The following is a 23,440-nucleotide window of genomic DNA, read 5'->3' as shown; positions in this document are numbered from 1 at the left end:
CCTCTGTCCCTCTCTGACCCTTCTGTTTCCTGCATGGTTATTTCTCCATTTGAAACGGACCTAGGAAGTTTTCACGTGGGTGTAATGAAGATGAAAGCATGTTGTGTTGTAGTCCCATCTCCCTCCGGGTGACATACCACACCACTGCTTTGTGGTTTGTTCATTAGCTCTCATATTTTCCAACCGTGAATGACCCCTTCATCTCATGATTTCCTTCCTTCTCTCGCTCTCGCTCTCTATCCCTCCATTCTTCCTCTCCTCTTTTTCTCCTGACTATGACTCACTGTGGGTTGCACTCTGCCTTGGTTTCTCATCTGCCTCTCCGGCTGTTCCTCATCTTCTTCTGGGCTACAGGGAGACTCTCTGCCAAATCTGAACCTTTTGCTGCCCCCAGCCCCTTCACCTGCCCCCTTGAAAGAGCCAGTGCGCTTGGCCCCCGTTCCAGCGTGGAGAAAGGTAATGAGTGAAGTGGACCCCATCCCCCTTTTCCCAGGCCCTGGTTTAACCCCTAAACTAAACCTCCTAACCATCCGTCTCCGCTGTGTGGTAGTGAAGATGGAGATAGCTACTTTGTGTTCCAGTACTAGCCGACTAGCCATTATGAAAGCCATAACCCCGCCCTGAAGACAGCTGCTGTGGACTTTGCCCTTTGGAGTGGTACAGGATATAATCAGTAGATATCCCAGTGTCTTAGTCATGGGTTGTTCACTAACTAGTTTTGAGTTTGACTATCCAAGTAAAATTTGTGAACTGAGTGTGGGAATGCATGCGTGCGTGTGTTTGGTCCATCGTCGTCCTGACTGTCGTAGTTAGCCAGAGAGCCAGACATTGTGACATGTTCTCTCTGTCTTCTGTGGCACACCTCTCCCTCCCAACCTCGCCACTATGCTCCACTCCCATTGGCTGTCCCCGCAGAAACGCACACAGCAACAGGAGCAGCTGAGCTTCCGCTATAAGCAGAGGGTCAAGTGTCAGACCCTGCCCAGTCGAGGGGAACAGGTACGACAGCTTTGTGGTAGGAGGACGCATAGCCCCTCGAGCCGGGGACAGACGACTGCTAACCCAGCGCTAGCTAGTTTGCCCTGCTTCCATAGACAAAAAGGCTTTTACTTTAGCTTAGATAAGTTAGCTGGGTGATGGGTAACCATCTCAGAGAACCTGCTTTTGCCCTCCCAGCTAAGCTTCTCCCAGCTAACCACAGGCACATCTGGCTAGCCATGTTTTCACTGAGCATAGTTGGCCATTGCTTGGTGGCTGCTAACGCTAGTAGCAAAAGAGTTCCTGCACTGTGCTGTGTAGATGTTCACTTGGTACAAGATACACTCATCACAGGTCCACTGACAGTATCGCAATAGGCTTATCAGAGGCTAGAAGGGGTGAACTCGTGAGTAGTGCTATTCCAGTGATGGGCCCCAATCCTTAATCTAATAATGGGGCTGAAAATAAGCGATGGGAGACTATGTTGAGGTGAAATATTTGAGTACAAGTCATTAGAATCCGGACGAAGTGGACAGTGAGAGAGACAGACCGACTTTTCCGTCTCTCACACACTCTCAACTGTTTTCCCCAGCCCTAGCTTAGCCCGCGTACAAATAGCTTTATTTTAAGAACTCGCACACTCATGACAGTGTTTCATACTCTGGTCATCATGCTGTCCCCCTCTCTCTCTCCCTTGGCTGCACAAGCTTCCTGAAGGTTCTGGGGCTGTGGAGGGAAAACTCTCACGGTTCTCTTGCTGGTTTCAGTTAGCTGTATAGTTTATACTTGGCGGATGAATGAGTGCTCAAATAAGATTACGTTTCTTCCTTGCAAGCGTCTCCTTCCCTGACAGCCAGTGCGGCCATGTTCATCCAGTTCATCCAACTTGACTTGTTTCCACTTTCTGTCTGTGGGTGGTCTGTGCGTGTGTCTGTGTGTTCGTTTGTGTGCCTCGTGTGCGTTTGTGTGTGTGCATGGGTTGTGCGTGCGCGGTGCATGTGTGTGTGTCGAGCCCATGTGCCTGGCCAGTGCCACCAGCAAGTGACTTCCTCTCCTCTCCTGTTTTCTGAAGGCAAACAGCAACACAGACTCCACCACGGGCTCTCGGAGCTGCCCTAAGAAAACCATCCTCCTCTCCTCCTCTTCCTCCGCCTCCTCGCTCTCGCTTCACGCACAGGTGACGGTCGGCCTGTGCCGTGCCTATGGCACACCATTCCCATACCACCCTGTCCTAACCTGGCCTCTGTCCTGGTGGTCTCTAATCTGGTCTCTCACCCAGGTGCCCCTGGCTCCCCTCTGTCCTAGTTCGTCAGTTGTGCCCTCGGTGTAGACAGCCGCAGTAGTGGACAATCTCACTATTCCTCTCCTCAAACAACTGACCAACATAACCTTCATGTACTGTCTGTGTATACTGTGGTTTCCTTATCCTGGTGAGTGGGTTGCTATTGTGGTCCTGAGAGGATGTGTCTGTTTACTGGTTGACTGTGTAGGTGGGTTTGGAGCCATGTCACCTGCGGATGTGTGTCGACTAATATGGTTATAGGTACAAATTGAGGGTTTCAGCCATATGGATTGGATAGTTCCAGCTTAAGCAACGTACAGTGTCTGAATACCCAAAGAGTGTGTGTGTAATTGTCTGCCTGTGTGTGTGTGTGTGTGTGTGTCCTACAGCAGAGTGATAGACTAGTCGAGGAGGAGGACAGTGTCCAAGACCGGATGACTCTGACACACAGGGTAACCATGGTTGCATGGGCGTGGGGTTGTTTATAGCAAAGGGCTGCTTGCTGGGTTACAGTAGAACTACCGATAACACAAACACAGACTTCATCTCGTCTGACAAAGGATCGTTGAGCCGAGTCTGAACATCAACACTATTTGTCAGAGTACCCTGCTCCTGCAGGGCACACTCGCTAAGTCACCGTGGCACTAAGTGACGTCCTACTGATCTAATCAGATGCACGCAGTACAACCAGTACCTGCATGTCCATAGCTTCATACCAACATGACTGATGGGATTGGCTGATGGAGAGTCTCTGTACAGGACTGGGAGCCGCTACACCTGGAGGATCCAGGGCCCATCCACATCCCTAGCATACAGGAGAGGGCTGCGTGCCTGATCTCTAAGTTTAGAGGCAGGCCTGAGAAGCCCAAGGTAAACACCATGCATGGTTTGGTGTGGTGCGTTAGGCTAGAGCAGTGAATATGGATTTTGGAGTGTGGATGTAGAGTTCGGGTTTTAAACAATTCCGTTTTCTGATAGCGACGGGGTGCATTTTGACTCTGTTTAAGCATGCTTTCTTGAAATGGGAACATTTTTGTTTTATTCATGCGTAAGGCCTCAAGCAGAAGTGCCACAAATAAATTGGCCTTATCCACCATTCTTTCTTTCTGTCTGTCAACACTCCTCTTTCCCCTCCCTCTCTTATCTCTCTCCCCCTGGAGCCTAAGAAAAAGCCGTCTCGCTTCTTCATAGAACAGTGGCAGCTGAGCCAGAGTCCAGAACCATCTCTCCCTTCCCCAGAGGCCCTCAAACAGGTACCTCCCCCTGGTGGGGAGGAGTGGAATTGCAGTGAAGCTAATACTAACACCCCAGTGCACCTTGACATGATTTAGCTGTTATAGCCCTGCTCTCAGCCTGTTGTCTGCCCCCTGCCCTGCCTCGTGGAAAATGGCTCTGGAGCTGGCCTCCAATAACTGCCTCATAGGGATCCCTGCTAATATGGGGAACTGAGGCTCAGCCATGTCTAGGTGTTACAAGTCACTGCATCCTTGTTAAATCCCTATGTGAGTCAGAAGGGGATGCTTGATCTGCTTCCGTCACTAGCTAGCTTGTCTAAATATCCCATCCAATATCCCTCTACTGCTCGTTCGTTTTGCTCAGGTCTTTTTAACGGCACTGACACCATTGCTATCCTTTCCTCTTCAGTCCTCTCTTCTCCTCTAACAGTACCTCTCTCCGACAGGACCCAGAGCCGTTGCGCTCTGATGATCAGGTGCCCATACATGTGCCTAGCATTCAGGAGAGGGCTGAGCAGCTAGCCTCACAGTTTAAAGACAAGCCAGCTAAACCAAAGGTGAAACACCTCTTATCACCCTGGATTCTCTGCGCACTGGTTTATGCCTCTTAAGAACGGACCTATCTTGCTTTATAAGATGTGTTTGATTTGAGAAAGTAATCAGAACATTTGTAATTTCTTTGTACCAGCTTCTTTACCGGAACATTCCTGCTGTTTTTCTCTCCTTCAGTCTCCACTTCAGTCTTACCTCTCCCTCTCCTTTCCCCCCTCTCTCCTTTGGAGCCCTCCAAAAAGCCATCCCCTTTCTTCATACAGCAGTGGCAGCTGTCCAGAAGCCTGAACTCCAGCCCTGAATCCCCACTCCCCTCACCAGAGAGACAGGTACCCCCTGCTGGGGTGGAGTGAAAATGCACCACTGACTGATAACTTTCTACTTGCATGATACGTGAGTTACACTGGTGGAAATCCATTTAGCAGGCAGGGCTTTCAGCGGGCTGCTGCATGTCCTGCATGTAGGAGAACCAGCTCTCAAGTTTCAGAACCAGTAGGAGTTTAAAGCATACTGAAACTCCCAGCAGTGTAATTCTCTGGGTGTGGTGGTCTGGCACAGTGATGGAGAGGAGGAGGGATCTGTGTCTATAGAGACAGAGGTCAGATACCAGTGCTGTGTTAGGTGTGGCCTGTCTGGCTGTACAGTTACTGAGAGAATCCCTACAACATGTTTTTTTTATTTTACCAGAAGGACCAGCGTGACTAAGTCTCATGTTGACACACCCTGTTGAGCTAGGCTGCTGTAATCACAGGCTGGTCAGAATGGAGTGCCGGACTTCAAAGTACAGCATGTACATTTAGGATAAATCTCTTCCAAGATTATCGCTCGTTTTCATGGCTGGGGGGCTGGAATAACTGTGTAAATTCTGGCCCAGCAGGATAACTGCTATTTTGAGGATATTTAATAGATCTAATCCAAGCAATTTCAGGGTGAAAGAAGCTTTGGTAGAATCTGCTGACTTCAGGTCTGGTTCAACATACTCATAGTTGATTATGGCCTGAACGAATAGGCTGTTCTGGTATCCATGGTGACCATCAGTACTTGACTGTCTGGCTTATTAGCCACATGGCAGCAGAGAACATGGACACTGTGTGTGTGACTGTGTGACTGTGGGAGTGTGTGACTGTGGGAGTGTGTGACTGTGGGAGTGTGTGACTGTGGGAGTGTGTGACTGTGGGAGTGTGTGACTGTGGGAGTGTGTGGACATGAGTTCAGTTTGGATTGAAGGCATTACCCAGCCATGGATCCTTTTAACAGCTTTGGCTCCTCATTGAAATACTGGTAGAACATCCGATCTGTTTATCTGTCATAGTGCCCAAAATCTCACAGTCTACCATGCTTTCACCAGGAACTGCATGTAATGTGGAGTGAGTCAGCCATTGCCTAACAATCATTCAGACTGCAACTCTCATTGTTTTGACATGCCTGCCCAGTCAAACATGCTACATACACGTCTACTTTAGACGCCTGGTCAACCAAAACATGACTTAATTCATCCTCTCATGACACCAATTGCAATTCCGCTCTCTACTCTAGTGCCTTACTTTCATTCATGAATTTCCTTGTTTTCTCTGCCAAACTACCTCACTTCCTGTCACTTTGTATCCCTACATCTACCTCACTTCCTGTCACTTTGTGTCCCTACATACACCTCACTGACATACTGCTCTTTCTCCATCGCTTGATTTTTACTCAAATGTTTCTGTTTGTCTCTCTTCCTCACTGTCACTTCATTTCCTTATGTCTTTTTATTTCCCTCATCCTCCTGTCCCTTCATCTCTGTCTGTTGATAGAGATATATAAAGATGTACACAGGGGGTGTGAGCTCATTGGCTGAGCAGATAGCCAATCAGCTCCAGACCCAGGAGGAGCCCAAGCCCCTTCTTGGCAAGAGGGAACTAGTGGAACTGGTAAGAGTGCGTGGTGTGGTCGGGTCCAGTCCAGAACCCTGTAGAAGCATGTATAGGGCATCTAGACCCAGGGGGGTAACTGACCGTAGCTAGCTCCTCCAGTTGTGGTTGCTAGTGTTTTGGACTTTCTTCCTCTAACTAGAGTTCCTAGTTGAAGAGAATGGAGCTGGAAGTGTGTGACTTCAAGCTAACTCACTCTGGTTGTGTTTGTGTGGAATATTTGACCCTTTCTGGGGCACACAATATGACACAATAATCAACAAGTGTGCTTTCCCCCTCCCCTGGTGTTAATCTAACCCTATAAAAGGCTCGGTCCCAGTCGGGCTGTGAATGGTGTGATTTGAAGCTGGATCTTCAGGATATGTGTGGTGCTCCCTGTTCTTCCCTCCCCCTCCCTCCTCCCAGATCCTCACCCAGTCTTCTCTCCCCCGCAGGGCTCGCTGAGGAAGGAGTTCCCCGTGAACATCGGGGGCAGCGACGTGTGTTTCTTCTGCCGCAAGCGCGTGTACGTGATGGAGAGGCTCAGTGCCGAGGGAAAGTTCTTCCATCGCAGCTGCTTCAAGTGCGACTACTGCGGCACCACGCTGCGACTCTCCTCGTACGCCTTCGACGTGGAGGACGGTGAGAGTAGTCCTGCGAGTCCAGCCCAGTTTCCTGATTCCATATCTCTCCTTCCTGGGTCAGGGTGGGCTGCTTTGTGCTAATGGGCAAGCTGCAGCCTGTTAGCAGGGACAGAATTGCCTTTTCTCACTGGACACTATGGCATCTGAGGGGGGGGGGGGGCGGGCAAGGGGGGGCTGGCTCTGTCCCACGGGGAGCTAACATGGAGGAGGGAGGGAGGGAGGATAGGACAATCAGCCTGTCTGTTTAAGGCCTCCACACTTTCACGGCACCCGCAGGCGTTGTTTCCAAGCTTATGTAACAGATGAAGCACTGCGTTCCTGTGAGGTTATGTTAACGTTGCGACTGAAAGGCCTTGTATGTCTCCACTACTGCAGGGAAGTTCTACTGCAAACCCCACTACTGTTACCGTCTGTCGGGACAGGCTCAGAGGAAGAGACCCGCCCCCGCCCCGACAACTCTCCACGATAAGGTACCCGCACTCTTTCTACTTCAGACTCCGCAAGGGCGAACTATGGGACGTTTTGTCCTGAAACAATTTAGGTCGCGTGTTGTTGTTGCTGACCCTTCCCTGCTGTAGCTATCCAAAGAACGTGTGGAATGTTTGCGCTGATATCTCTTGTTGTTGAGTTTTATTGAGGTCACCAGCTTATTTGACGCGTCACTGTGCTGGATAGAAAGGTCTGTTGGCGCGTTTGACCCAGTTTGACTTTTCAACCCTGTCTCCAGGACAACCAGGTGTCCCAGCCTTCTCCCGTCACCGTGGACGCCCCGGGGCGTGCGCTGGCAGCCGCCACGACCCCCACCGAGCGCCGGCCCTCAGGTACCCTGACCTTCTCCCCCTTAGCTGGGCCCCCTCACCTGGCCCTGAGGCTGGGGCTAGGAGTGGGGGGGTCTCTGCGCACCCTCCGTCGCACGCTGTCGTGGACCTGCCACCAGGTGGCGCACCGCCCGCTGGATATCCCCTTCTTCTTCACATACTGTCTCTACCTCCTCTGCTGCTTCAGCCTCAATGCTCTGCTCAACTTCCTCTAGCATGACCTCACTTCCTGTAGACTTAGCCCCCTCCAACTAATCTCACCGTAGTGGGACTGTGTTGCTGCTCCAGCCTGCTGACTCCCTGACTCCTGTAGATGTAAACCTCGTAATTCTGTGTGTGTGATTTGTGTTTTCCGAGAAAAAAAAATGCAACTGCTCTTCTTGACTCCTGTTGGTTGGCACCAGTTTACCGGGACTGTGATTTGCGAGCACGTTTGGCTTGATGCAAAGTTTTAATGACTGTTGGCTGGATATTAAAGACAGTCAGGCCAAATGGAGTGCTTTATAGCATAGCTGCTTGTGGAACTGCTGAAGTCGACTTTTCGAAGCACCCTTTTGCATCTACTTAACCCAGTGAATCGATAGTACCTGCTTATCTTTAACTGTAACACATAGAAGTACACAGTATATTTTAAAAATTAAGTCTCTTGCCTTACTATGCTTTAATGAAAAGCCAAACTCTTCTTCTCTTGTGATTGTAACTAGTAGAGCTCTGTGACTTTTACTTAAGCTATACCTTTTCCAGTTGGACAGTTAACACTAAAGCCTGCCTGTATCAGTGCTTGTGATTGGTCCCCTCTGTAAGCTCTACTATCTGCTTCCCCCTCCCCTTTCTGAAGCAGCTTACTATTTGAATGACATGCCTGTATAAGTGCTTGTGATTGGTCCTTTTGTAAGCTTTACCTTTCACCCTCCTATCAGCAGCTTTTAGTTCCGTGCCTGTAGTGCTTATGACTGGGTCTATTGAGAAATTACGTAACGCATAATGTATTCATTTAGCAGACGCTTTTATAGATAATGTGACCCCCCCCCCACTCGGTTGTCCTTCATCAGATCTCACTGCTGGGCAATGAGCTGTCCTCTCTTGCTGCACCCCTGCTGTCTGCTCTCTCCCTCCCTCTCTCTGTCTCTCTGTCTCTCTCTCTCTCTCTCTCTCTCTCTCTCTCTGTCTCTCTCTCTGTCTCTCTCTCTTTCTCCCTCTCTTTCTCCCTCTCTTTCTCCCTCTCTTTCTCCCTCTCTTTCTCCCTCTCTTCTCCACAACTCTAACATCTCCTTCTAACAGCTCCTTGCTTGGCTCACGACTCAATGTTGCTTCTATCGTCTCCTTCACAGTCAGTCACTAGTGGAGTTTTACATTGGTGTCAAACTAGTTTAATTTAGGCTCATGTGGAATAACTATGTAGTACAGGTGAGTAAGTAGTAAATTGTCTGTAAGGGCAGTAACATTGAGAATCCCATCTTGGATTCAATGTAAGGTGAGTATTAAGTATTGATCCTACCATTCTACAGCACAGAAATAGGGTTTAATAGTGACTTTCAACCATTTACATATAAAAAAGAATCATTTCACAATGCATGCTGATCTTCTATCTTGGATTCACTAAAAAGGGGAAGAGAGTTCTGGAACTAAGCTGTGTAGATGTCAGGGCAGTTATCCATTTTAAACACTACGGACCACATCATCTTCAGAGATATTTTGACTAGCTTACCCTAAACTGCTTTGTGACGGACTGAGGATGTCAGTGCCACAGTGAACTGGGCCTCCCGTTGAGCCGTCAGGTGGCTTCCTTCAGTCTCTCTCATCAGACATGTCGCTTCACCAGCTGCCTCCATGCCCCCCCTCCTGGGTTCCCTCTCATCCCCTGGCACAAGCAGGCCTCGGTCAGCCTCAGTGTGACGCCACGCCCTCACTGGCTCTCCTCACTGGCTCTCCTCACTGGCTCTCCTCACTGGCTCTCCTCACTGGCTCTCCTCACTGGCTCTCCTCACTGGCTCTCCTCACTGGCTCTCCTCACTGGCTCTCCTCACTGGCTCTCCTCACTGGCTCTCCTCACTGGCTCTCCTCACCTCACTATGCCTTGGTGGCAGCTGCATGGGTTCATCGCCACCAGCACATTGTCTCTCACAGCCAAAACGCTCGCTTAGATTGACCTCAGCTCAGTATTAGCCTAGCAACATACAGACCTGATGGTTTAAGTTAAGTTTAACAATTTGGTATCAACTAAGATTAGGTTTAAGCCAGACTCGGAGTCTGTGAGTCCATCTGGATTGAAAGTTGCTTCCTAGGTGGGAAAAAGGCAAGGTACCAACCATAACCCTGTTGCCTATTATTATTATGTGATTATATGAATACAAATACCAATGAATACAAATACCAAAATAGTTATTAAAACGTATAGATAACCTGCTAATAATTTGTGATTCGCTGTAAGAACCTGCAATAAATTGATAATTGGAAAGTGACTAATGTGCAATATGATTATTCATATTAAGAAATTAACTTATCTCACTTATAGTTATATAATTACTAAGGCAAATTACAATATGAACGACACTGATGGAAAGGCTGGCCAGTCTTGACATGTTCATGGAGCATTTGTCTGATCAGAGCCAAACTTGAGAAGAAAAATGGACATGGATGAAACAGGAGTGTCCAGTGTGCAGTGTTGATGTTCATGATGTACAGGGGGTGGTGTCATCTGCAGGTACTGTATGGAAGCGTGTCTCTTGGGAAGGAAGTTCATTAAAGTGTGTTCAAACGCTGTCAGACTGAAGGGCAGTCTGTTCCCTCGCTTGGCACAAAGATTGTTTCTTTTATAAAGCCAGAGTCTATTTGGCTTCTCAATCCAAGTTATTTCGCCACTTTGTTCACATGAACGACCATGCCTGCAGGATGTGGTGGACTTTCCTCCTGAACATGAAACAGTTCTGCCACAATTGGCCCACATCACACATGGCCACTGTTCAAGTTCAAATTGAGTGAATCAGTCCTCATAAGGGTTTTCTAGGAGTTTGGGATGTTTAGAGATACAGAGCACTCTCTTAATATGGTGTTTGGAAGGACCCGGGTGGTGTGGTTTGGTTTGAAGCCCGCCCTTCAGCCTTGCATGGCTCCTGCACTGCTGAGGCATCCTCCTCTCCAGACCTCTGGGAAAGAAATTTTACTTACTTCACCCGACTTCAGCTTAAACTATTGATTCTCCCAAAAACTTCCACGACACCTCCCGCCTCATCTGACGCAGAAACGTCCCTTCTGACTCTCATACTCAGTTTTCCTGTATGTATCCCCCCCCCCCCATCCCTCCACCCTGCTCTGCCCCTGCCCCCCCCCCCCCTCTCCCTCGCCCCCAGGAGCAGAGGTGAACGGGCTGCAGGAGCCCAGCCTGGCCAAGCGTCTGCGCGGCACGCCGGAGCGCATCGAGCTGGAGAACTACCGCACGTCCCAGCAGAGGGAGGAGGAGCTGGAGGAGGTGCCCGAGGAGACGCTGGCTGAGCACAACCTGAGCAGCGTCCTGGACAAGGCCACGGACGCCGACCTGCTGGGCTCCAGGTGAGGGGGGCGGGAGGCGAGGAGGAGAGGGGGGCCGGAGGGAGACCGTGATGGGGATGATAAGAGAACTCGTTCGGAACTCCTTTCCGAGCCTCAGGTGGAACCGTGTGGGAAACGCCCGTTTTGAAGCTGTAGATATCCGTCACCTGGAATCATAGCTTTCCGCTACAAAGACGCTAACCCTCTGTTCTCCTGCGTCTGCTGCAGCAGTAGCTCCGAGTCTGACATGGAGGATGAGGATGAGGACCAGGACGAGCCGGGGGAGGAGGAGCCCCACAGCCCCTCTGATCTGGGGGGCGTGCCCTGGAAGGAGGCAGTGGAGCTCCATGCCCAGCTGCGGACAGACAGCGACCCAGAAGCCGGGAGCCACGAGCGGGCGCTCGCTGGCACTGCCAGGGAGGAGGAGGAGGAGCAGGAGGAGGAGGAGGAATATGAAGAGGAGGAGGAGGATGAGGAAGAGGAGGAAGAGGAGGAAGACTCAAGCGATGGTAAATAAGTTTGAAGATGTTTTGAAGGTCTTCTTGATGGGCGTGTCTGCTGAGGTGGGTGTTGGTGTTTTATCAAGGTTCATCCTAGTCAGGTGTCACTCAGCGAGACGCCCAAACGACCTCCGTTTGTTCCCCCTCGCCTGTGTCTCCCTCGCCTCCTCACGTCAGCCCCTCATCCTGTCTTCAGCTCAGCTCAGTTTCAAGCCAGGGACAGTGTCGACCTGATCTGTAATCTTACCCTGGCCCCTGGCACCGTCTTTGTTCAGTCGTTCGTCTCCCCATCTTCTGTGTCTCTCATAATCTCCTCCTCTCTCACACCATGTGTCTGCCCACCTGCTCACCTGTGTTGGGTATTGTTGGGGCTGTGTCTCCCCCTGCTGGTAGAGGGTGAGTATTGCCCCTGGGAGCGTGAGCTTCAGTCAGGTCTGTGGTTGGAGAAGCACCTCGTCGATGAAGAGGACACAGGTACTTTTAAAGGTAGCAGCTCTGCCTGGGGGTGTTTGCACAGTGACATCTAACCTGGTGTGACGGAACGTCTTATTAATACCCTGGTTTGTGTTGGCTTCTTTTCATCCGATGGGAGTTTTTTTTGGGGGGCACATTTGTGTTTGGTTGTATTTAGTTTGAGATGTAACGTTTTTTTATTCCGATTATCAACAGGGGCAGTTGGCGTTTGTACTTTATGTTTCACTCCGACCCTTAACATTTTTTACTTTTATCCCAAATGTAATGCTTGTCTACTAATCAGCAGAATATAAATAAGAACATGTGTTGCTGTGTGTAATGCATAGAAATTGACGTTGAAGTCAGTTGTAATATTGCAACCTTTTAAGTATGAGTTTCTTTGTGTAAAACATAAATATCTAATTTAATATTTTGTTCCTAGAGCATGCAGCCTTCGTCCTCCATCCGCGGCGATCTAAAACACTGCTGGTCTTTAATCATCTTTCTGCTTCTTCTCTTCTTTCTCTCTCCTGTTATTCCTGTCCTGTGTTCCCCCCCACACACACCTGGATGTTCATCCTGTCCTCATCCTCTCCCTTCTCCCCCTTCTTTTCATATTCCTCTCCTTCTTTTGCCTTCTCCCTTCTCCTCTTCACACAAACAAATCACACCTTAACACATCTCCAACTATTATCAACCATGCCCCCCCTCCCCTCCCCCGCCCCTTTCAGCCAGGAACCTGCAGCTCCAGCAGATCCTGCAGCCTGTGGACCCTCTGGGGCTCCAGGCAGACCTGAGTCCCACTCCCCTACAGCCTGAGGGGAACACAGAGGGTCATCCCCCAGCCTCAGCCTCGCAGCCCTCTGGGCTCACCCGCCACTCCTCCACAGGTAACCCAGCCAGAGGAGCTGATTCCTGGGGAACCCTGGCAGGGCTGGCCCCCTGGCTGTGGGGCACAGGGTGGGGGACCTCGGGTGTCTCTACAGCGTGGAGGCTGCTGTATGTGTCTGGGACCAGCCTCACCTTCTCCCACACTAACCAAGCTCCTGTTTGTAATGATCTGTGGATTGACTTGTCCTGCTGCTGTTGTTGTGATGTTTGCATCAAGCCTGAATGCCAGCCCTGTCTGCCTGGGACTGCTGGGCTGTGACTGGCTGACAGAGGTCAGGTGTCACAACCCCGTAGTCTCTCCATCCCTTTGTTGATGTTTGATTCTGTTGAACGTGCCTGGTTCTCCTTTATGTTTGGTTGTTTTAATTTCCTTGTGTCCTTGAGTTAACGTGTCTGTGTCCGTGTCCAAACCATCTCCTCTCGCCCATTTCCTTTTTGTTTTGTGTTCTGTCCCGTCGCCTGATCGTAGCCCCCGCCCGCTCCTCAGCCCGACACGAGGCAGTCAGAGTCTGGTTGGAGTCCATGTCTGGAGGTAGCTCCGAGTCAGGGTTTCACACGCTCCTCGCTACCTAGCTCACACGCTCCGTTGGCCTGCACATGGGCCTTCTACACAGCATGACTGAAAAGCCTTTCTGACAAGCGCACTCCGAAACTTGCATGCTGTTGCCGTGTCACAAGAGAGAGCGCGACACACGTGTCTCTCTTGGATAATGGCGCCTTGGACCGCCATGGCTCCCTCAGCTATCAGAGGGCCCTTCTCACCCTGCCTGTTGTAGGTGCCCCGCCACACAACACTAATGCTAACAAACAACAACCAGTCACCTGTTACGATGGACCGTCACTCCATCAAACCGATCACAACCTGGAGAAAGCCAGTTTAGACGTCTAGGGGCGACTTCAATGAGGGCCTGTCATTCCCCTGGAAGGTTCTAGAGTAACATCTGCATGCCTCTGAGATTGGGGTGGACTCCCACACGATCAGAACCGTGAACCTGGTGCGTCTCTGCGAGCGTGCTGGGTCTCAAGGACCAGGGCTCTCTGCTTGTCCAGTAACCTCCGTCACCTAACAGATGCCTGGATTACCTTTTGGTTGTGTTTCCGCTCTGTTTGAGCCTCCATTAACAGGAATGGAGCAGTGCATGTGTTTAATCACTAATGCCTTGTGTGCCTAACCTTTTTCTAGATGAACATGTTTCTGATTTGTACTTCTGAGTTTCCAAGTGTGAATCCCTGGGGTGATTTCCCCCCAGAGGAAAACATGTAGACTGGAGTATTACTCTTTCATCTTCTTTGATCTGATTCCGGTCTTCAAATCTTTGAGGATATTTATGCGAACAAGTTTTCTTCACATTTCTCGACCTTGTTTAGCCTACAGCCAGACTTTCAGGGAGTTCATATCAGCCAGTCAGGTTCAAGTTTTCATGTTCTTCTGTGGTAAACTCCTTACTAGGTCAGGCCCAGTCTAACGTCCTGTTCCGTGTGACCCCAGAGCCATGCAATGACGATGACCCAGATGCTGAAGCAGACAGCCCTGACCTGGAGCCTGGCACAGAGATGGACCAGGGTGAGTCAGAGTGGAGACAATGACAGTGACATCCTCTAACGTCTGTTTGGCCCTCATTAGTCCGGCATTTTCTCCCAGAGTAGCTGGTAGTGCTGTGATGGTGAGCCCAAGCCCCCCCCTGAGTTAGTGTGTTGATATGGTGTGTTTGTGTTGATCTTTCAGAGGAAATTCCATCAGACGCGGAGGCCGAGGCTCGTCTGCACCAATCAGAGAACTCGGAAGCACTTACTGAAGAGGACAGGAAGTCAGAGGGTCGTGGGATCCCCTCCAGCATCGGTGTTTACAAACTTTGTGATTAGATTAGGCTGTGTATACACGTTGCATAAATACACTACACACACACGCTGGCAATACACATCTCAATCTCTTCCATGTCTGTACCGCTGTGACAACGGTTGTTTTTGTTGTTTCTAGAACAATCCACGGTCAGTCCAGTGAAGGAGGTTGGGGACGTGGTGCTGACGCCAGTCGGAGCTCTCTCAGAGCTGGATAAACAGGTGATTGTCTTCCAGCTGCAGGGCTCTGGTTTTGGGATGCTGTTGTGAAACCTTGTATTTGTTGTTTGTGTATGCCATCTTGTGTGAAGCTAAACATGAATCTGGCTTGTTATCCAGAAGTCTCCAACCGCTCAGCCGTCACCGGTCAAATCCCCTGGCCCTCGCTTCTTCCCAGAGCCCAATGGGCCCGAAGAGGTCCAGTCGGAGAGGACGGCACAGGCGGCCAGTCCCAGGAGTCCCCTGGCTCCCGCCCCATCCGCCAGCCCCAACCTAGTGACCTCCCCCTCCCCTGCTCCCGCTGTCTCCCCCCTCAGATCCCCCGTCCGCTCCCCCATACGCTCCCAGCCCCTCCCCCTGCCGGAGACGGTCCCCGTCAAATCTCCCGTCCTTCCCTCACGCTCCTCCTGTCCCCTCACGGGTAACCCCCTGTCCCCCATCTGTGCCCAGCCCCTCTCCTGCCCGGAGCCCTGCTCCCCCCTCGCTTCCAACTCCCCCGTACGCACGCAGCCTGTCCCGGCGGTAACTTCCACCCCCTATACCAAGCCCCCCTCTGACTGGTCCGCCCCAGAGCCCCAGAAGTCCCTGGACTCCTCAGACGAGACTCCGTCCAAGAAGGCAGACATCATTGAGGAGTTCTGGCTAAAGAGCGCGGAGATTCGGAAGAGCCTGGGCCTGACCCCTTTGGACCGGAGCAGGGCTTCGGAGAGAACCAGTCCCAAGCTCTCCACTCCTGACTCCTCCTCACCCAAGTCCCAGTCCCCCGACCTGTCGGAGGACCTGAAGCCCACCTTCACCACCGGCCGCTCGGTCATCCGCAGGCTCAACATCACCCTGGAGGGCCAGGTCATCTCCCCCGTGGAGCCCCGGGCCGACAGCTTGGAGCGCAGGGACCTCAGCAGCAGTTCGGGCCTCGGCCTCAACGGCAGCTCGTCCCGCACGGCCACCAGCGACAACTACAACACCTCCGACTCCACCATGCTCACCCCGCCCTCCAGCCCTCCTCCGCCCCCGCCTAACGAGTCCCCCGCCGTGGTCCGGCAGCAGAAGCACCAGGTGTCCTGGAGCAACGGCACCCATCCTTCTCCCCTTCCCGTCGCCAAGCCCGAGGCCGCCGCGAGGGAGCCGGCCTCGGGCAAGACCAACAACCCCGTGCCTGCGCCTAGGACCCAGCTCAGCCCCGTGGCGGCGCCCACCCCTGCTCCCAGGACGGCGGGGGGGGGTCCGGCCCCAGCCACCCCCCCGGCTCCAGTGGTGATGAGGCGGGAGCGGAGCAAGCCGCGGAGGGAGGAGGTCCGGAAGTCGTTTGTGGAGTGTGTGGCGGAGATCCCGTTCGCCGACGACGTGGACGACACGTACGACGAGAGGACGCCCGACACGACCGCGCAGGATCGCTTCTATACCCCGCCCACCAGCCGGCCCGGCAGAGACAAGCCTCCGCTCCACCTAGCCCTGGCCATGGAGAACGGCAAGCCAAACATCCCTGTCGCCGGGCTCCCCGGCCAGGCCTCCAAAGGCCAGAAGGCCACCCAGTTCTCCCCGGAAGCCAAGGAGATCGCAGAGGAGAGGATGAGGGCCAGGGAGAAGTCGGTGAAGAGCCAGGTGCTGAAGGACGCGATGGCCAAGCAGCTCGACAGGATGAAGGAGTCCGAGGCGGCCAAGGGTGCCGCCGCCAAAGCGGCGTGGAGCGTGTCGCCTTCCGAGAGCGCCGGGAAGGGTAGGAAGTCGTCGAGCTCTCCCAAGACGTCGGCGGTGAAGGCCCTGGAGTCGAAGAAAGCCGAGACTCTCCCCGAGCGCTTCTTCAGCAGCAACAAGAGTCTGGACAGCTCCCTGGCCTCTTCGGACTGTTCCTCTGGAGGCAAGAGCAAGAAGCGCAGCTCGCTCTTCTCCCCGAGGAAGAACAAGAAGGAGAAGAAATCCAAGAGTGAGAGCAGGGGCTCGGACAAGCACGGGACAGACGACAGTCCGCCCAAACACAAGTCTCTGTGGAAGGCCGTCTTCTCCGGGTACAAGAAGGACAAGAAGAAGAAGGAGGACAAGTCCTGCCCTAGCACGCCTTCCAGCTCCACCACACAGGATTCTGGGAAAAAAAGAACGCCACCTATTGGGAAGTCTTCAGGTGAGAGGGAGGAAGGGGGCCTGGGGTATCACCTACTGCATTGTACTCCTACAGTACATGTTGAATGCATCAATATGATACTTGAATGCCCATGGAGTTGTATACTGTGTTGTAAGGTGTTTCTATATCACTCCGGTAAGTAAGACATGCTGGGTGGTGCCGTTTGTGTGTGCTGCAGATCTGCGTTGCCGTAGGAACCTGAGTTTCTCTGAGGACTCCGACCTGTCCTGCGACGATGTGTTGGAGAGGTCCTCTCAGAAGTCCAAGATGGAGGTGAGCCTCCTCCAGGCCTCAGAGCTGCCCGCTCTCTCTCCATGGTCGCTCGCACCATCTCATCTCCACGCAGGGCTCCAGATCTTTGTTCGTTTGTGTTTAAACCTTCTTTTTCTTCTCTTCAGCATCGGCATACCGATATCTTTGACCTAGTGTCAGGCATCCAGAAGGATGCCATAAAGGAGGAGAGAATGAAGGAGGAGAGAAAGAGGGAAAAAGAGAAGGAAAGGGAGAGGGATCGGGGAAGAGAGAGAGTCAGAGAGAAAGACGAGGAGGAGGTATTTTGATGGGTAGAGCAGTGGAACAAATGCTTTTGAATTTCAACCATTAAACATCGAGTGGGGCTTCCTTATCTTGTATGAGATTTGCCACACTCACACACATGACCTATATATTTTTTTTTATACATTGATATTTATTGTGAACATTTAATAGATACTGCAGTTTATTCAACAGATGAACAGCCTGAAGCGTCATCATAAGTTCTCCATATTAGGACTCACCTTGATACAATTCAAGTTTTCCAATTCAGTCCATACTTCCACAGTTCACCACAAGTGGAATTTTCCTGAATGTATGAGCAAAACAAGGAGGCATCAGTCAAATACATTATGACTAGATGAGCAGTTTCTGAAAAACGTTGCATATTTTAACATTCTTTAATGTGATTTATATTGCAATCTCAACACTGATTTTTTCGATTGCTTTGCAAATCACATTAAAGAATGCGAAAATAAGCACAGAATGAGATCTGCAAAATGAGTCCCACTCATATAATTGTATTTGCATGTTATGAATAAGATGTTTTGGAATGGTTGAACATCAGAAGTTTTTGGTTGTCTGTTGTCTAATGTGTTTAGAGAATGAAATGTTAAGAATGTCGCCCATGGCAAGAGGCATGCATTCATTATCTTCAGCTGTTCATCACTTTCACAGTTCACAGTTTACTTTCGCAGTTCCTTCAGTCTTACCGAGTCTGTCGGTGTTTCTTCTCCCAAGTTTTACATTTAGTCATTTAGCAGACGCTCTTATCCAGAGCGACTCACAGTAAGTACAGGGACATTCCCCCCGAGGCAAGTAGGGTGAAGTGCCTTGCCCAAGGACACAACGTCATTTTGACACGGCCTGGAATCAAACCAGAGACCTTCTGATTACTAGCCCGATTCTCTAACCGCTCAGCCACCTGACTCCCGTTTTACATGAAGACTAAAGAGGATCACACTCAGCCAGTCCTCTGACAAGGTGGCTGAGCTAGAATGGAGAAGATCAAACATACAGGATTATTGTATTACACTGTACATGTCAGCAGATTTGTCACGAACGTACAGTCCACACATTTCCTACACAATGACCCAGTTCTGTCCTGTAAGCTTGTCTGGTTCTAGACTGCTCTACAGGGAGGGTAGGAGCCTAGTTCTCTGTGGTCTAGGATAGCTATGGTGTTCTGTAGTTGGTGTCGTCTTATAGATTTCTAGAGACGTGTTGGTAGATAGGCCCACCTGTTTCAGGTGAGACTGTTTTGATAGGTTAGCAGTTCAGATGAATCTGTTTAGAAAAGTATTTCAAGTGATGGCATTCATGAGGTTTTATTGTCATTGGGCCCGTATTTCAGTGGGCCTTGTACTTTGAATGTGACATGAATCATTCGTAATATTGTTGTTTGTTTACATTTCACCACGACAACCTTCGCCATCTGTCAGTGTGGGGGGATAGCACTGCCTGTCTGTTTGGACCATTAATTTGGTTGAACGGTGTTGATTTGATTTTGGTTGGTTTAACATGAGTTTTAACCCATTTAATCATACCATTTGTTTGGTGTTTGTTTGTTCTCCATGTTTTTGTTTGTTTGTTTTTGTTCTGTCTCCCCAAGTCTGTCTATGTCCCTCACGCACTGGCGTTCAAGAGATCGTACGCCACGAAGGTAGTGTGTACATCCATCCATCCCTAATGGGCAAATCCCCCTGCGCATGTGCCGTTCCATCCACCACCCTAACCCCCCCCCTTCTTTCCTGTCCCCAACATCTCACAAAAACATCCAGCCCTCGCTGTTCCACTAACTGGGCTCTCGGGATGCATGTCTCAGCCAGATCACAGCGCCCTCTGTCTGCTGGGGTGCTCAACCTGTTCTGCACCCCTTTTACTTTTCTGGTCACATGACTGATTTGTCCACTGTGGCCACTGTCACAGGGCTGTTCTTTTGTCTGACCCGGTCTCGTGTTAACCAGCCTGTCGCTGCAGCACTCCGCTCCCTCTCCAGTGCTGCTGTTGAATGAGATCTCTGACTCCAACTTCCCGTTCCTGTTACAGACTTCCCTTTCCTGAACACTAGCACCTCTCTCTCCCTGTGTTGCTGCAGCTTATTGCTGTTCAATGGTTTTTCAGAAACTGATCTATGATGTTGATTGCTCAATGAATAACTTATTTTAACGTGTAACTCATAAGCAGATGGCTTGAAACTGATCTGCAATGCACAGAGCATACATACTTTCCATGTTTTAGTTTTGATATATCTAGGATTTGAGATGTGGTGTATTGAGCTCCATGCTGTATCTACTAGTTCCTAGAAGAGAATGGTAGTCTTATCTTGGTGCAGTTGATATCGAAAATGGTATCACTTTCTCCTTCACCCGATTCCCATTTTCTCCCTGCCATAGGTGTTTTAGATTGTGTTTTTTTCGACGCATTCAGTGGCTCTGTGACTGTAGGTGTTGTCTCCCCTCCACCCACCATAGAGAGAGTCACAGGCTATTAAAAAAAGAGAGACCTTCCCCCGTCCCAAGCCTGACCCGAGTCAGACCAGGTGATCCCTGACCTCTACCCTGTCTGTTGTCTTACCCCAGAAGACGTACACAGAGGAGGAGCTGAACGCCAAGCTGACACGCAGGGTCCAGAAAGCCGCCCGCAGGCAGGCCAAACAGGAGGAGCTTAAGAGGCTCCACAGAGCACAGGTAACCCACACGTAGGAGCGCCAGACTGACATACTGACAGATACAAAGAGATGGAGGGGGGTTTTTTCAGGCCAGATTTGCAACTTTGAAGATCAGAGCGGTACGTCATGCAGAGATCAAGACAATAGTAATTGGCTCGGCACCTACCGAGTCTCATGAATATTTGATTCTATATAATTAGATCTCACAAAAGGTTGAACAATCCGAACCAACTTTCAGGGTAAGACCTTTTATATCGGCTTCCAATTTTGCTGTGACAGGGATGGATAGGCGTGCGAGCACGCGTGCGTAAATGTACGCGCGAGTGTGCGAGTTTGGGTGTGTGAGTTTGGGTGTGCGCGAGCTTCTGCGAGTGTTTCCAACGGACGGCCCTGTCCTCCTCAGATCATCCAGAGGCAGCTGGAGCAGGTGGAGGAGAAACAGAGGCAGCTGGAGGAGAGGGGCGTGGCCGTGGAGAAGGCCCTGCGAGGGGAAGCAGGTAACTGTCACTCATACTCCCTCTCATTCTGATTGGCTCTCATTGGCTCATCAAGCCAGCCCAGGGCGGGGTAAGGATCAGGGAAATAGTTTGGATATCGTCTTTACTTGCCTAGGCGCGTCACATAATGGGACTGCTTGTCCCCAGACTCTGGTCTGCAGCTGTCTAAACCTCCATATATTGTGATGCAGCGCACAGTCCCTCTAGTCTGTGCTGGACAAGGGACAATCATTGACAGACAACACTGCACCCTCTACTCAAAGTTCAAGTCATGACTAGTCATCATGGAACATAACAATGAATCAACTGTCTGGGTGTCAGATGGGTGCACATGAAGGCAGTATATGTTATCACCACATTGTTTAGTCGAAGTGGTCCTACAGTACATAGATTAGGACGTAAAACACGAGGCATGTGAATCTTTCAATGTTGTCTTGCAACTTAAGATTAGTATTCAAAGAGATAACCAGTAAATGGTTTCGAACGGCAGCGTAGAAAGGGCCAGTGTTCTTCTTTTCCTACTCCAGTGCTTTTCTAATGCTTTCTTTAATCTTCTTGAAATTAGAGCCTTATCCGTTCCCTTCCCATCTCTTTGTGCAGTTGCCTGTTTAAAAATGCCCCCTCTTAACCTCTCTGTGGTCTACTCTTTTAAAGGCTTGTATAGAGGTACTTATACTTTACCAAAACGACACAAACGAAGATCAGGTATTAGCCCTTACAGCAGCTCTTCTTGTAACATCCACGACTTCCGTCTGTCTGTCCGTCCGTCACTGCACCAGTCTTCCATCTGAACGTGTCTGGCCTCTCACTCAGTAGCTGTCTGTCTGGGCCTGAGCTGCATGCTGTCTGGGGAATGTCAGTGCGTCCACATCAAACACATTGGGATTTGTGAGCTCATAATGGATGTGGTTGTCTTACTAATCTCTTCTAGAAGAGGCTACCCTGTTCCATACGTCAAAAAGAGACACCTATAAATTGGCTTCCAAGCATTAGTTAAGGTGTTTGTTACTGGGTTCATGTCAAACCTAACCCCATTGGGGCGTGTTATTTTGAGAGGATGTCAGACGAGTGGCACTCTGACTGCTGCTGAACTCTCCATCATTCACATCAGAGTCAGCAACAGCCGCACAGCAAGTCTGTCAGCAAATGTTATCATTATGAGGAACGCCTTGTACAGCAGTACAAGCAGTGTTTCGTGTATTTGACCCATATGTACCGTGGTGAGTACGTGTGTTTGTAACGTGTTTGTTGGCTGTGTTTTTGTGTGTGTGTTTAGGTGTGTGTGTGTAGGCACATGCATGACCTGTTGTTGGAGATGCTGTGCAGCCCGATTGGGGCTATTTCTAATAACTCCAATCTCTAATATCATCCTGTCATTGTAGACTATTGGGGAGAGTCTAATTACAGTGAATTCCTCGACTTGCATCTGGGCGGTATGTATTTCAAACCTGTCGCTAACTAACTAACTAACTAGCAGCTAGCTAACCCAACTGTACCCCCTCTCCTTCCTCCCACCATAACCTCTCCTGACCCCCCCCCCCACACACACACACACACACACTTACTAGTGCTGAGCAGAGCTCGAGACCCTCACAGCCTTGTCTTGCGAGGGCCTGTACCTGCAGCTCTCCCTCTAAACTCTCCAGGTCAAGCACAGCACAAAGAACATGGGCAGGATCACCTCATGCACTCGCTGTCTTACAAAATGGTTTCTTCAACAGTTTGAGTTCATTTCCTCAGAATAACTTTCACGTTGTCAGTTCATCAAACACATAGACACACTGGAAATCTGCAAGCCACCAAACTAGACTGACCCCTACTAAACTGCTTACCTGACCCCTGACTAGCACCCCCATCCTTCCTTGGTGCCTTGCTGCTGTAGCGTGTTCTTGTTCCAGCTGTGGCTCTCTGACTCTCCCATACCTGCTCAGTTGCACTCCCTTCCCCCCTGCGTGTGTGCTTCTCAGAGGCATTGATGTTGAACCTTGCCCCCCCCCCCCAGCTTAGCCTTCCTGTTCTAGAATCTGATTAGTCTGCAGATACCCAGTGTGCGTCCAACCCAAGATAACGGTGATGTGGTTTTTGTAGTCCTGTGATGTTCGTAGTCCTGTGGTGCTGTATGCTTGGTCATGGTGTTGTCCTCCATTGGACAGGAGATGGCGTGGAGCTGTGGTAACCTTCTGTCCCTTAGTGATGATGTAATTTATCAGGATTGGCATCATTATGTATAAAAGAAAACACCCCCAGAAAACTCTTGACTTAGCCCCACAAAGGCTCTGAAGTAAACCTTGTTCCTATATGTTAAGAGGTGAGTATGGATGCATCAGGAGAGACAAAAGAAATAGTGTTCCCCTTACTGGAACTAGGGCTTTGTGTTGTGTGGAGGTACTATGTGTTCCTTCAAGAGTCCTACAGATGATCTTAAGCCATTCTGCATTATACATAGAGAGAACAACTAGGTTTCTTTTATGGCTGGCTTTAATGCGGCTGTGGTAGTACTTACAATGGCATCTACCTGGCAGGCTCTGTCCTAACATCACCACCCTGAAGCCTTAGCTGTCCCCTATGCACTTATGGAGATCTGAGGGAATTAGACGTCTTGGCAATGTGCTAAAAGCTGTAGCTTGCCCCCCTGATTGACTGGTTGGAACTTTGCTTTCACCTGTCCAGTTCACTTATCACTCCCAGTCAGGTTTAGGGGTTGGGTTGGGACAGTGCTCCCGCTCCTCCAGGGACACTGTTGGATGACCAGCATGGCTATGTCTCTTTTTGTCCTACAGAGGGTGCCAGAAGC

The 23,440-nt window shown here is 50.4% G+C and overlaps 1 protein-coding gene across 2 annotated transcripts in view; it reads left to right on the top strand.

Moving 5' to 3' along the window:
* Positions 1–23,440, top strand: part of mical3a (microtubule associated monooxygenase, calponin and LIM domain containing 3a) — a 39,056-nt gene that overhangs the window by 9,724 nt on the left and 5,892 nt on the right. The window contains exons 17-41 of one of the 2 annotated variants that reach the window (XM_067234551.1): positions 355–456; positions 2,650–2,712; positions 3,020–3,130; positions 3,421–3,513; positions 3,942–4,052; positions 4,278–4,376; positions 5,841–5,957; positions 6,392–6,578; positions 6,956–7,050; positions 7,308–7,401; positions 10,749–10,947; positions 11,155–11,435; positions 11,820–11,912; positions 12,611–12,769; positions 13,240–13,302; positions 14,260–14,334; positions 14,497–14,610; positions 14,749–14,831; positions 14,949–16,947; positions 17,126–17,220; positions 17,346–17,498; positions 19,091–19,141; positions 20,061–20,168; positions 20,553–20,646; positions 22,029–22,079. In XM_067234551.1, the coding sequence (XP_067090652.1) occupies positions 355–456; positions 2,650–2,712; positions 3,020–3,130; positions 3,421–3,513; positions 3,942–4,052; positions 4,278–4,376; positions 5,841–5,957; positions 6,392–6,578; positions 6,956–7,050; positions 7,308–7,401; positions 10,749–10,947; positions 11,155–11,435; positions 11,820–11,912; positions 12,611–12,769; positions 13,240–13,302; positions 14,260–14,334; positions 14,497–14,610; positions 14,749–14,831; positions 14,949–16,947; positions 17,126–17,220; positions 17,346–17,498; positions 19,091–19,141; positions 20,061–20,168; positions 20,553–20,646; positions 22,029–22,079 (4,690 nt within the window). The remainder of the gene's footprint in view (positions 1–354; positions 457–2,649; positions 2,713–3,019; positions 3,131–3,420; positions 3,514–3,941; positions 4,053–4,277; positions 4,377–5,840; positions 5,958–6,391; positions 6,579–6,955; positions 7,051–7,307; positions 7,402–10,748; positions 10,948–11,154; positions 11,436–11,819; positions 11,913–12,610; positions 12,770–13,239; positions 13,303–14,259; positions 14,335–14,496; positions 14,611–14,748; positions 14,832–14,948; positions 16,948–17,125; positions 17,221–17,345; positions 17,499–19,090; positions 19,142–20,060; positions 20,169–20,552; positions 20,647–22,028; positions 22,080–23,440) is intronic. The other variant, XM_067234552.1, reaches the window with a different exon arrangement.

Source organism: Osmerus mordax, chromosome 4, assembly GCF_038355195.1.
Source record: "Osmerus mordax isolate fOsmMor3 chromosome 4, fOsmMor3.pri, whole genome shotgun sequence".
Lineage (NCBI taxonomy): Eukaryota > Metazoa > Chordata > Actinopteri > Osmeriformes > Osmeridae > Osmerus > Osmerus mordax.
This window is presented reverse-complemented; position numbering and strand designations above follow the sequence as displayed.